The sequence below is a fragment of the Stigmatopora nigra genome, chromosome 10 (assembly GCF_051989575.1).
Source record: "Stigmatopora nigra isolate UIUO_SnigA chromosome 10, RoL_Snig_1.1, whole genome shotgun sequence".
Classification (NCBI taxonomy): Eukaryota; Metazoa; Chordata; class Actinopteri; order Syngnathiformes; family Syngnathidae; genus Stigmatopora; species Stigmatopora nigra.
This window is the reverse complement of record NC_135517.1, coordinates 6,198,216-6,211,947: the sequence shown is the minus strand read 5'-3', so window position 1 is coordinate 6,211,947 and position 13,732 is coordinate 6,198,216. Positions and strand designations below refer to the sequence as shown.

The 13,732-nt window shown below is 37.9% G+C and overlaps 2 protein-coding genes across 2 annotated transcripts; both read left to right on the top strand.

Moving 5' to 3' along the window:
- Nucleotides 1-628: 628 nt before the first annotated feature.
- Nucleotides 629-3,348, top strand: abhd14a (abhydrolase domain containing 14A). Its single transcript, XM_077725907.1, has 5 exons — nucleotides 629-850; nucleotides 1,496-1,769; nucleotides 1,880-1,995; nucleotides 2,376-2,611; nucleotides 2,679-3,348. Exons 2-5 carry the CDS (start codon nucleotides 1,513-1,515, stop codon nucleotides 2,859-2,861), a joined length of 792 nt encoding a protein of 263 aa, XP_077582033.1. The 5' UTR covers nucleotides 629-850; nucleotides 1,496-1,512; the 3' UTR covers nucleotides 2,862-3,348.
- An 831-nt stretch (nucleotides 3,349-4,179) lies between these two features.
- Nucleotides 4,180-13,620, top strand: LOC144202848 (aminoacylase-1-like). Its single transcript, XM_077725906.1, has 16 exons — nucleotides 4,180-4,250; nucleotides 4,421-4,565; nucleotides 5,667-5,731; nucleotides 6,084-6,188; nucleotides 6,259-6,353; nucleotides 6,472-6,548; nucleotides 7,151-7,240; nucleotides 8,189-8,245; nucleotides 8,340-8,413; nucleotides 8,532-8,581; nucleotides 9,140-9,284; nucleotides 9,442-9,510; nucleotides 9,588-9,667; nucleotides 10,017-10,077; nucleotides 10,162-10,321; nucleotides 11,319-13,620. The coding sequence occupies exons 2-16, from the start codon at nucleotides 4,442-4,444 to the stop codon at nucleotides 11,351-11,353; spliced, it is 1,287 nt and encodes a 428-aa protein (XP_077582032.1). The 5' UTR covers nucleotides 4,180-4,250; nucleotides 4,421-4,441; the 3' UTR covers nucleotides 11,354-13,620.
- The last annotated feature ends 112 nt before the right edge of the window (nucleotides 13,621-13,732 follow it).

The following is a 13,732-nucleotide window of genomic DNA, read 5'->3' as shown; positions in this document are numbered from 1 at the left end:
ATTAATTTGTCTCAAATTGTTTAGGGTAAATGGAATATACTACATGCAACTTTGCAACAGAATGTTTACAATGCCGCAACGTGATGTAATTATGCACTTTAACACGTTTTGTATTGAGAAAGAGGCTGCTACGTACACTGTGTAAAGTGCATTGTTGTGTTTTTCATTTGGTAAGGAATTTGCTTTGAGTGGTGTTTGCAACAGTAAATTTACCTTCAAACTGATTTTGCAGTTTGAAAAAAAACCAACAATACACATTTGATAGTATGTTTTACTCAGTATCTAATTTCCCCATCTCATCAGGTACTTTTTTTACACATTAAAACGCATTTGATCTAAGATTTATTTTGTACTGTGATTCATTGAGCATTTCTAGTATGTGTGTGTGTGTGTGTGTGTGTGTATGTATGTATATATATATATATATATATATATATATATATATATATATATATATATATATATATATATATATATATATATATATATATATATATATATATATATATATATATTTTTTTTTTATTTATGTGTGTGTATGTATTATATACTGTACTATTATATTGTAGTATATTCCGGAAATGACGTTTATCACCGTGCAGTTTGTTGTGTGCACCGCATAATTTAGTCCGTCAAGAAACTTAACTGGCCGGTATTTTAACATGAAGCGTATTATACGGCTAATTTACATTTGCCAACGTTTGCACATGCCAGAAGCAATAACGAATCATTTTGGCGTACATGAAAAACATTATTTACTTTGCAAGACGTAGTTTTCAACCTTACAAGGTGTATTTCGAGTTTCTGCAAGCTGCACACACATTCCTCCGTTCTTGCATAGAATACTAAGGTAATCAATCTTAAGCTTCATTTATAAACTGTTTACATAGACACGAGCAGCTAGAGAAAGGACGATTAAAACGTCTTTTCGTCACTGATATTGTCCTGCATTGTCATCTCTTTTTGATATGTTTTTTCAGATTCTTTGCATTCCTCATCCCAGATACCTATAGCACGACTAGCTAATTCTATTGATTATTTTTAAAAATGTCGAAATGTGTTGGTTTTCACATTATTACAATGGTATTAATTCGTAGTGGTGGTGGTGCATCAATTTTGGGGTTGCCATAATTGTTTATTTCCTTATTTAACCACATGAGATAGGTAACTAAAGCTGATGATTATTTATTTCATTTGTTTACACCAGTGAAAACTAAAACCACATGGTATGACATTTTGAAAATATAATTTTTCAATAGAACTAATGCATTCAATTTCATGCTCAATTGTCCTTCCAGGAATATTATTATACTATTATGTCAACTACAATCTGCAGTGCACCATTCTCATATTGGAAGCTTTGTTGTGGTGGGACATAATAGCCAGACTCTTTGAGTGTATTGGAATTCTCCTAAATATTTATCAGTAATCGCATCAAAATATTTGCCTGTTCAGACAGAATGAATAAATATTCAATTCTCACTGCTTTTTCCAGGTTGTCCATCTTGGAAAATGAATTTCCTGCGCCATCGATTGGTGGTCCTGGGCATGGTGTTGCTGGCCACTTTACTACTTTACCTGCTATTGCCAGCCATACGTCAAGGCAGCATGGAGCCATCCCTCAACGCACAAAGACTTCTGGCCACTTCACCACCTCCACTTCCCAATGTCAATGTTTCAGTTCGTACAGGACAGCTGCCCGGGGATCCACCACTATTTTTCCGAGAAGCTTTACCTATTGACAGAGCTGGACGCCAGATTCTTCCCAGGTTAGCTTGCATTCGCATAGTTTACAACTGATCACAAAAATTATGATTTCATTTGTTAAAGTGAGGCATTCCCATCTAATGCGACGTAATGTCATTGTATCCAATTACAGGTTACAAGTGGTCCTTCTGCATGGCCAAGCCTTCACATCAAAAACCTGGGAAGAACTTGGTACCATGGCCCTACTTGCAACAAATGGATACCAGGCTCTGGCCATGGATCTGCCAGGTACACTATACATTGAATAGGCTAGATTATGGAAATACACATATCTGACTATATTTATTAATTGATATTTAACTCTGATGGTTCTTCCATTCGACCAGGGGTGGGCAAATTTTTTAGCCCGGGCGCCACATTAACTTTTTTTTGTGATGGCAGCCTGCTAATAAAAAAAACTTAGAAATTCTAGTAGCCTTGTCAATTTGGGGATTATGTTGAAGTTTTTACAATACAATTCCAACAGTAATGTAACAAGTGTATTCAGGTAAGTGCATTGTGCCCTCTTGTGTTAAGACATTTTGCGTGCACTACTTCATGAATTTTTTTTTATTTGAAAATTAAACTCCTTGTCTGTAATTTACTCATCAAAAAATAATTTTCTTAAGGTTACGGAAAGTCACCAGAATCAGAGGCCGTGAAGACTGATCAGAGTCGAGTAGACCTTCTCTCCAGGTTTATGGAGTCATTGGGTGTGAGGGCCCCAGTCCTTGTGAGCCCTTCCATGAGCGGGCATTACTCAATCCCATTTCTCATGAAAAACAGCGCCCAACTGCGAGGCTTCATCCCAATAGCACCTGTTGGTACTCGTAGTTATACACCTCAACAGTATCAAAACATCCAGGTGAGACAAATTCTATACTAATGTCATTGCCAAGCTATTTTGACACTTGTATGAATGTACTCTACAGACTCCAACTCTCATTGCGTTCGGGGCCCTCGATACTAATCTGGGCGCCCAGTCCCACAAGAACCTGGCCCAGCTTCCTCATCACACTGTGCTTAAACTGGATGGTGCTCGCCACGCATGCTACATGGACAAACCTGGAGCTTTTCACCAAGGCCTCCTCAACTTTCTCGGCAAGTTAAAGTAACAAGCTGCAGTAAAAATGGACATAAAAAAATAAGGATGAACTTGAAGTTTCTCAGACTTTAATAGCATTGCTTAAGGAAAATACGGTTACAAAGGTAATTATTGTCAGGAGACAATAGTTAAACAATAAGTTATATGTATAAAACGGAAGTAAAGTAACATCAGAATGTTGATTATGTATGTATAATTTATTCATCTTCATTGTGCAATAAGGCTTCACTTGTATAGTTGTGTATTATTTCTCTTTGCATGCAAAAAAAGTTGAGTTTGCTTGAGTATTGCCTTTTTGTTGGTGGCAAGTGCGGTCAGATGATTAGGTTCAATTGTGCAAAATGTATATTAGCAACAAGTGCATGTCTTGGGGCTTAATTTCATTTCATTTTCAATTGCCCCAGTTGAGCTTACATGCTTTTTTGCAATGGGAAACGTGAATGTTCATATTAAAATATATTCATGGTAAGATAATAAAGTAAAGATGTACATATGCAGCATGTTTCAATGTTATTGATCAGGGACAATGAGTTTCTGACATTGTTTTTAACTGTTTTGCAATGACACCCACGCAAAACATGCTTAGTCTGCAACCATTGACTTCCTCCAAAATGTCTTATTCCTTTTATCACAAGTGGTTAGATTGACATTTCTCAAGTTTATGTGCACCAATGTGTCATTACTATGTCGTTACTTTCTGAAGACAGTGTGGTTGTAAAGGACTGGATGAATAATTGACAGCAATATACCACTCAAACAGCACTTACCACCGAACAAGGTTGTTTTTCTGATAGTGTCACTAGAGGCATTTTACAGGAACATAGAAAGTGTCATATTGCAACAGGGTTCATGATGTGGGGGTATTTATTGAAAAATACTTCCTCGTGTAGCTAAATTACAACCAACATTTAATAATATTATTAAAAAACACAAATTTGGCATACTTTCAACATGATTTAAAGGGCTTGATGGCATCAGAAGTGTATTTTAAATAAAATATTGTGGAACACGTTTAAAGATGCTATATAGTTTTTGGAGTGATGACTTTGCAGGAGGTATTTCATTTCAAGTACTTGTACTACATTTATGATCCTGGAAGACTAACTCAAATGTGTAAGAATAAAGTTGATAAAGAAAAGAAAAATCTCCTAAAAGTTGGAGTCACAATATGTCTTAGATTCCAATCGGGGTGTAATATTTGATCTTACATTGATTTTTTTATCAAATGATCCCAAATATCTGACTAGATTTAAGAATTTTATTTTGAAATGGGTTCCACGGCTGCCTTAACCGTAATGCTAGAAAGAAACGCGACTCAACTCTAAATGATCGCTTGTGTCTGATTTTTTCTCCCCTCCTAAAACAAGGTTGACAGCAAATTGACAGCACTGACAGATCGGTGAGTTGAAACTTAAAACTACAACATAGATCACTAAATCGGTGTCACCTTAGTCATCGCAACCGCGTGGTTCAACTCGGCTTGTCAAGTTCACTGCTAACGATCTTAGCTCAAAACAGATCAAGGTCTCATGCAATCGTTTTTTATATCTTATACCAATCTGTCAACAGAAGTCGTCTGTCATTACCACCATGCTACCCGACAAAGAAGACTGTCCATGTGGTGCACACATGTCTCCCGCAGGAGAAGAGCCTTCTGTCAGCCTATTCAGAGAATACCTCCGCCTCAAAACAGTCCACCCTGAACCAGACTATGGTGAGCCTAAACTTGTTGATTTAATAACAAATGTCACCCAATTGCCAAAAGCAAAGTGAGTGTCTGGACTATATTAGGTTATTAACTGAGATCCGACTCGTTTAAAGTATAATTTGTTCATTTTTTGCACTGCATGGAGTCTATACCAGCCAACTAGGGGCACCAGGTGGGGGACAAAACCCGCAATTGGTGGTCAGCCAATCTGGCAACATATTTGTTTTCCTGTAATTTATGTTTTTTGATCATTTTAAATTGTGTAGGCCAGGGAAGGCCAAGTTTGGTCCTCGAGAACCTGAATCCGGTCTGTTTTCCCATTTCTCCCTGCACCAACACACCCGGATAAAAAAGGCATTTTAGAATGCCCAATCAGCCTATCATGCATGGTTTTGGAATGTGCACAACTTTATGCAATATGAGTTTAAGGTTTCTTAAGCTAATTGTGCCTTTTATCCAAAATATTAGAAATTCCTAGTATGATGCATGACCTAACTTGACTCAATCACAGACCACTAAAGGAACCACATGCTACTTAGTAAAATGTCAACATGAAATGGACAGAAACATTGCTGCAGTTCTAACTAGTATGTTTTTACGTATGAACTCCTGCCATCTTTGCATATTTCACGTTACATACCTTCCCTCTTTGCTGCCAGGAGGACTTTGAGTTGTTTTTGGTTATCCATAAACCATGTGCTTACCATAAGACAAGAGAATGTTACGAAAACCTTGACTGATAGCATTTATCTAATTTTTGCAGATGAACAACAGGTTTTGATCAAAATATTAGTCGGATTAAGGAAACATTAGATGATGGGAAGTTCAATACGATGTCAGTCCCGGAGCGAACTAAACTTGTATGTAGAGGTACCACTGTATATGGCAGTGTACACTAAATAACAAAAAAAGTGCTAGTAATTGACATCTTCAGTAAAAAGACGAGTCAATTTATTTCAAAGTGTATTACAAATCATAATATAAGGTTTCACAGAATTAAAGGCATGTTAAATTAATGAATAGTAAGAATTCACTGCTCCTAAAAACAAAAATAGACAAAAAATGGAACCTATTGTAAACTCTTTGTTCTTCTTTCTTTATTTACAGATGCAGCTCTGAGATTCCTAGACAAAGTTGCATTGGAACTTGGATTGCCCATGAAGAAGATAGAGGTGTTTTTTTTTTAAATACACATTGAGAAACACATTATAATGTAAGCCGCAGGTAGCAGTTGAATATATTTGCATACTCAACATTGGTACCATTCAAGCTTTTTAACTGGATGACAACATTTTATCAATAGACATATTTTTTCTAAAATTCATATAAAAGGAATTAATAAATTAGTACATAATAATTTTTTATTCTCTTTGATTTTTCATTGATTCATTTTCCAAACCGTTTGTCCTCACAAGGGTTGCAGGGGGTGCTGGAGGCTATCCCAGCTAATTATGGGCACCCTGAATTGGTGGGCAGTCAATTGCAAGGCACATTTTTTATTGAGTTTTTTTTTCAATTTCTTAGGTATGCCCAGGCAAAGTTGTGTCCATTATGACCTGGCAAGGAACGAATCCCAACCTCAAATCGGTTTTATTGAATTCCCACACAGATGTTGTACCAGTTTTCCAGGTACTATAATTCTTACCCAGTACTGTTGTTAGCCATGTATATAATTACACAATGTCATTTTCCCCCACAGGAACATTGGAAATATGATGCTTTTAGTGCTTTCAAAGATCCAGAAGGCAACATTTATGGCCGTGGCTCCCAGGACATGAAATGTGTGACGATACAGTGGGTAGAAAAAGCCTAGACAACTTAGCTATATATAATTCATAATTTTGAACTGTTGTGGTAAAACATAAGAATATCATTTATACTTCCCCTTCTGACTTCAGTCTTTTACGTCTAGGTACATTCAGGCTGTGAGATGGCTGAAGGCTTCGGGACAAGAATTTTTGCGCACTGTGCACTTAATGTTTGTTCCCGGTAAGTGTTTTTATCTGGTATATCTTTGCATTTTGCTTAATCATACCATTGTATGTCACATGACAAAGTTATTTATGAATGCAATACAGCCATGTTGAAAGCCCCAATCAGAATTGCTCTGTAGTAGGGATGTTTTAGTCCAGTAGTGGGCAAACCGGTCCTTGAGGGATGTTGTGGGTGCATGTTTTGGTTGCAACCAATCCAGCAAAGGCACTTTAACCAATGAGATTTCTGCAGAAAACAAGAAGCATCTGACTGCAGTCCACTGATTGCACTTGCAGGTCACCAGATTAGTGAAAAGGTGGCCTCTTTATGGGTTGGAATGAAAACGTGCACCCACTTTGTTCAAAAGATAGTGATTGGCACCAATTTCCGATTATGTCATCAGATTGAAGATATACCTGGTCCTTGAGTTTAGTTATGGTTAACACATTGATATAATTAAATGTTAATCTCTCAAACTGATGTTAGAGACTATAATTTGCCTGGGTACAAACTAATCACCTGATGCTTGGACTTAAATAATGTTGAAAGAATATAAATCTAGTTTTCAAATGAAATGCACTTTGATTTGACTGTTTGATTGACGCTTTGTGTTTTAGATGAGGAGGTTGGAGGTAAAGATGGCATGGAAACATTTGTTCGCCACCCAGACTTCCAGAAGTTAAACATTGGCTTTGCCCTGGATGAAGGTAATTGGACGACAACACAACAAGTTAACATACATAAACTGACCATATTTTCACAAACAGCTCAAGTTCCTAGAAAAAAGGCCAATGCTCATGGTTTTCTTCCAGTTTATTACACGCAATTAAAGACAACCATCTAGCTGAGAGTTACATGTCTAATCCAAACAGGCAGTATTTTAGTAATCCTCTATTGAGACTGTCTGACTTTTCCTACTGCTCATTGCATAATCACCATAATAGCAGCGTAGATGTCTTTGCTTTGCTTCCACCAGATGGACTTCCCAGATATGCTGTTAACTAATTCCTTTATCAGTTGGAAAGCTGAATAAACTACCGACTGCCTATACCATTAGATAAACAAACTATTGACCAAGAAACCATCATGAGTTGCAAAAGGCCAGAATTTGGTCATGCCTGAAGTAAAGCATGCAATTTGTAACACTCTTCCCTCTATTATGGTTGAAATACTTGATTAAATGTCTATTTGAAGTGTGTTTTGTAAGAGATAATTAAAGCAACTTGGTAGCCGTGAGCTATTTAAGCAATTTCAGTCTCTGTTAAAGTAGAATGGCTGTAACATAAAACGATATCAATGTGTGATTTAATAATTATTTTTTTAAAAAGAGCTTCCGTTCTTTCATCCTTAGCCTGCAACTCATTTATGTAATTTTGCTATTATCGCTCTTCATTTTATTGTCCGCTAATTTTAGAGTAATATTTTTTTCATGGAGATGATTTACAACCCAAAGCCCATTTTACATTTTAAAATGTTCAGAAAAGGAAACTTTTTATTCCCAAGTGGATATTTTTCTTAATTCAATAAGACACAAGCAACATTTGAATTGAGCTGAGGGTCAGATGGATAGGCAAGAAAGCTTCCCACATAGTATTTTGAATCTACTTGTGCAATACTAGTACATTATAACCATTTTTTCCATACTTGCGTTCTAGGTCTGGCCAACCCTGGTAATGCCTTCACTGTCTTTTATGGGGAAAGGAATCCCTGGTGTGAGTAGAAATATTAAACTTAATTTAAAAAAAAATCATTTTCAAGCAATCCAGTGAATGTTAAATCAAAACAGTGCATGCTATTTTTTTTTAGGGATTACCATCCACTGTCCAGGCAGTCCTGGTCATGGCTCGAGGTTTGTGGAGAATACAGCGGCTGAGAAGCTGGTGAGATTCTGAGTTTTTTGTGTCAGTAATTGATATAACAGACTAGAACATGGGGAGAATATGAAAACTCCACACAGGTGGACTAGAACAATGCTGGTCTTTTATTTCTCTTTTACAGCGCCTTATCATTAACTCATTCCTGGGTTTTAGAGAGAAGGAGAAACACAGGTAAGAAGTAAAGAATATTGTAGTTGCACTTATTTTGCCCTTTTCATTTAAGATGTACTTGTGGGGATGCATTCCTCTGTTCAAATCGTGGTGCAATACAGATATCATAATATAAAAATATGTATATGAGGGGCGAATAAGTATTTAACCACAAAGCCATGGCAACAAAAGTTGTTTCGTAAGAAGCAATTCAATGTTCTGGAGTGGCCTACTCAATCTCCAGATCTCAACCCCATGGAAAATCTGTGGAGGGAGTTAAAAGTTCAGTGTTCAACCAGCCTACCATCAATTATTTTTAGGATGTGGGAAGAAACCAGAGTACCTGGAGAAAACCGACACAAGCCCAGGGAGAACATGCAAACTCCCTACACTGAGGACCCACCCGGGATCAAACCCTCGACCCCAGAACTGAAACTGACACGCAGACCACTTTCCGCCGTGGTGGCGAACTTTCACCTTGCCACCTGTAATTTATATAAACTCTGATAGGACCGACTTTATTGGTGCAAAATGTGTGCTGTTTAAGTGTTTTACCCGAGCCATGTATTGTTATTCTAGGCTCGACACCAGCCAGTGTTTTACACTTGGTGACGTCACCACAGTCAATATGACAATGGTGAAAGGGGGTGTGGCCTACAATGTAATTCCAGCTGAAATGGATGTCAGCTTTGACCTAAGGATACCGCCAACAGTAAATCTACAGGTTAGTGTTCAACTCATGTGGAATTGACAGCGACAGATGTCCTATCCCTTCTGTCTAGCAGTGATCATTTACTGACATTCAATATATATATATATATAAATATATATACATGTCCGTGTGTGACTATTCAAATCAACATGCTCTTTTATCTCGGCAGGAATTTGAGAAGGTGATCCAGGGTTGGTGTAAGGAAGCAGGCGATGATGTCACATATGAATTTGCTCAGGTTAGGATGCTCCCACTCGGATTGAAAATTACTGTGGTGAGTGAGGAGCCTCAATTGGCTTCCACTCTTTTGTGCAGAAACACATGAACCAAAACATTACATCCACGCAAGAGAGTGATCCCTGGTGGAGTGCCTTCAGCCAAGCCTGCAGAGAAATGTGAGTTTCATATTTGCCCTACCAACATATTTTGTGCACTCAATGTATAATTAGCCATTACACAATTTGAAAAGATTTATGTTGAACACAGGAAAGATCAGCACTTTTAAAGGTATAACTCAGGAATTTTATATACTTTAATTTTGGAATTAGGTACATTTTATGATAATTAACTTGGAAGTAAAAAAATTCAAAGTTATTTTATATCTTTTAATCGCAATCTGGTGAACGTAACCAACCATGTGATGGCCTATGTCTAATTTATTGATTGATCTAGGCATTTCATGTTTTACCAAAAATGCTGTTGATAAACGTTGTCTATTCTTCTGTTGTTAAAACACTGCCTCAGGGATATCAAACTGGAAAAAGAGATATTTCCTGCTGCCACAGACAGCCGTTTCATTCGAGCTGTGAGTATTTACTGTGACTGTCCTACCAAATGACCTTTTTTATTTGTTACTTTTACTTAATTGATTCTACTGAATGTCCTTTAGGTTGGTATTCCAGCCATTGGATTCTCCCCAATGAATCAGACGCCAATCCTGCTGCATGACCACAATGAATATCTGAATGAACACGTCTTCCTGAAAGGCATTGATGTATACAAAAAGCTCATTCCAGCTCTTGCCAACGTAGCTGTCACTCCATCTGACTGTTAAGTGCTTATTTTTTTATGATTACCAAAACCAAACTACACTTATGTATCAAAAGGCCACAGATCAAGCCATTGGCAATTTTGATTATTTTAAATAATCCTCAGGTTGTAAATTGAATTACTGTGAAGACATTCTACTAGTTAGGGTTTGTGTGTTTATCTCATCTCATTTTCTGAACTGCTTTATCCTCATTGGGGTTGTGGGGGTGCTGGAGCCTGTCGATGCATACTCACACCCATACCTAGGGGCAATTTAGAGTGTCCAATCAGCTTACCATGCATGTTTTTGGAATGTGGGAGGAAACCGGAGTACCCGGAGGAAACCCACACAGGCCTGGGAGAACATGCAAACTCCACACAGGTGGACGTGACCTGGATTTGAGCCCAGGCCCCCCGAGCTGTGAGGCCCATTGTGCTTATATAGTCTTAAAAGACCACCATCTTCCTTGACAATATGGTTGTCGGACTGTAGTTAAGTAAATGAAATACACTTTTTAAATCATATTTTTACCACTTTGATTTTAATCAAGATATATCCTCACAATGCTTACATTTTGATTATTATTCTTTTGTCATACTGACAAATGTGTAGCGAGGTTTCTGATGGCATGAAGTGACGTTAACCTCCTGCTTTTTTTTGCTTTCAAGGGCAGGCAATAAATCTGTTAACACAGCATATTCAATGTTAAGCAGCAAAATGACTTGATGAATTTGACTTGTATTTCAGGGAAAGAACACACAACATAATTTACCTTATTCTAATGAAAGCAAAGCCAGTACTAGGCTTCACCATACTCAATGATGCTGTTACCTGGCTGTATAAATGTAGTAAATCCGCATTTATATTATAGTGTAGTCAGTGGTTGAAAAATGGCCATCAATTTTATTTTCAAGGGTTTTTTAACTTAACACATGTTGTCCACCTTCACAGTTCAGCTCCCTTAGGAGATCGAGTCCAATTAGTGTTTTTTTTCTTTTCTCTTTTGCCTCTCCAAGGGGGACTGGCAGGAAGGTTGCACAATCATAATTAGTCTGAGCTCTCCCCAGGACATGGCAGCTGCTAGGTTGACTTAAAGCTGAACCCACATCTGCCCCAAGCAGGCAATAGATAAGTACAGTTATCAACTTGCTTCATGAACATCTTGAACAAATGAACACCTCTTAATTTATCAAGGAAAGAAAGGAGTAAGACACTTATATTATTTCAATAAATCTCCTTGCGTTTTCTTGGGAAATCTGAATAACCTATATCACCTATTGAGCTATTTTTAGAACAAGCCCAAAGGCTACTCATGTAAAGAGCCCCTGACCCCTCCTTTTCTTCTCCCACCAGTCATGTCATGTAAACCTCAGAGGTAAAGTCAGGTCAACACTTCTAAGCATGTAGTCATGACAATTTAATAGGATTTCATACAAAAAAAGGAATTCACCATTGCAGGAGAGGTAGGCCGTGAGAGCAAGGTCTAAAGCAAGGCCGAGAAGTCTGCGAGCACTGGGAAGCCACGTGCAGAAGTACTTTACATTCAAAACTCATCTCTTTTTCTGAACTGCTTTATCCTCATTAGGGTTGCAGGAGGTTCTGACTTTGGGGACACCCTGAATTGGTGGCCAGCCAATCGCAGGGCACAAACAGACAAAAAAACATCCTCGCTCACACTCATACCTAGGGGCAATTTAGAGTGTCCAATTAGCCTACCATGCATGTCTTTGAAATGTGGGAGCAAACCAGAGTACCTAGTGAATACCCATACAGGCCCGGATAGAACATGCAAACCTAAAGACCTGGATTTCAACCCATGTCCCCCACTGTGAGGCCGATGCGCTTACCACTCCGCCGCCGGGCTCCCCACATTCAAAACTGAATGCATCAATAATAAGTGTTTCTGCCAGCAAGAGCAAGGGTAAGAGTATTTTTTTTGCACTACTACAGAAAGTGGGAGTCTATTACCAATGGGGTTTAAAACATAACTGACTTCATATTGTTCCAAGTTCTACTTCCCAAATAGAGACTAAGTTTTCTTTTTTCAAGGCTGTATTTTGTCTTTGATCAGTGATTTCTCTTCATGTCTCTTGTTTATATATAAGAACATGTCCAAAAACATTATTGCAAGGTCTTATTTCCATGCTCTCTATGTGCTGATTGCGCAAGAGAAATTCCAGCTTCTGCACCACAATTTTTCTCTCATATTGTCATATAGCACTCTCAGCAATTGCTGCCATCTAATCTATATTCATGAACACTGGCAGGACTTATGAATATGATTTTTTCAATAGAAAATTCATCAATGCCAGCAATTGAAAGAGGCATTTTTCAACATTATTTTTTTTCTCCTCCCCTCCTTTTGACAGTCAACAAACATGACAATGTTTATTTGAATTATTTAACATCATGACATATTTATTTGTAACTGAAGAAAGATTTGTTAATGGGTACATTTATCTCTGTATGTTATAATTCTTTAGAACAAGAAAAGTAACAACACTTGGGGGATTATTGACAGTGTTTTTTTTATTGAAAAACAGACAACCATTAAGCCAATGACAATTGAGTCCCACATCATATTCATGATGGTATACAAAGCTCTACTACATTTAAGAAGTCTAACAAAGCTAACAAAAATAGCAAAGCTCAATGTTTTTGACATGGAGGGGTTAAAGTACATTGTTCACATGTATATTATATCTGTATTAATATTTTTTTACTACAATTCTAGGTCATCGATTGGTTAGTACATCCGCCTCACAGTTCAGAAATCGAGGGCTCAACCTTTGGATGGTTCCGGCCTTCCTTTTTCCAACATGCCACCCGCTCTTATATTTATTAATTTTCCTTACTTATTCTCACAAGGGTCCCAATGGGTGCTGGAGCCTATCCAAGCTAGTAACCATGGGTGTCATGCATGGTACACCCCGAAATGGTGGCCAACCAATCACAGGGCACAAGGAAAACCCACACAAACAAACCCAGGGAGATTGTGCAAACACAATAGTGTCAGGACCCACCTGAAAACCAACCCTCAATCCCAAAACTGTGAGGCCAACGCGCTAACCACACCCTACTCTGATCCGTCCATCAAAATTGATTCTTTCAGCATCTGCAAATATATATTTCTTAACCATTTTACACACCCTTTACATTGCAATCTTTGTTTTAAATCTCCCAAATACATCATCTAATGCACTATACTTCCAGATTTAAGGATCCCATCTGCTCCTTACGGCTCTTCTATGGAAAAAAAAACTAAATTTATGCAAACCCCACGTGGCCCCCGTAGTTATAAATAAAGACTCAACTTGATGCTTTGCTGTTGCCTGGTGAACGTGCTCTCGTCCATCAGCTGAGGCGAGGGGAGGGCTGGTGCTCGTGCATGCGCCGGCTTGCGCGTGAGCGTCGGAGGAGGAGAAGGAGG

Bases quoted from the DNA above. Each gene is read 5' to 3' on its own strand.
- abhd14a (XM_077725907.1), top strand. From the start codon at position 1,513: ATGAATTTCCTGCGCCATCGATTGGTGGTCCTGGGCATGGTGTTGCTG. The intron at 1,770-1,879 runs GTTAGCTTGCAT...ATCCAATTACAG, and splicing joins GGACGCCAGATTCTTCCCAG to GTTACAAGTGGTCCTTCTGC. The intron at 1,996-2,375 runs GTACACTATACA...AATTTTCTTAAG, and splicing joins TCTGGCCATGGATCTGCCAG to GTTACGGAAAGTCACCAGAA.
- LOC144202848 (XM_077725906.1), top strand. From the start codon at position 4,442: ATGCTACCCGACAAAGAAGACTGTCCATGTGGTGCACACATGTCTCCC. The intron at 5,732-6,083 runs GTGTTTTTTTTT...TCAATTTCTTAG, and splicing joins TGCCCATGAAGAAGATAGAG to GTATGCCCAGGCAAAGTTGT. The intron at 10,078-10,161 runs GTGAGTATTTAC...AATGTCCTTTAG, and splicing joins ACAGCCGTTTCATTCGAGCT to GTTGGTATTCCAGCCATTGG.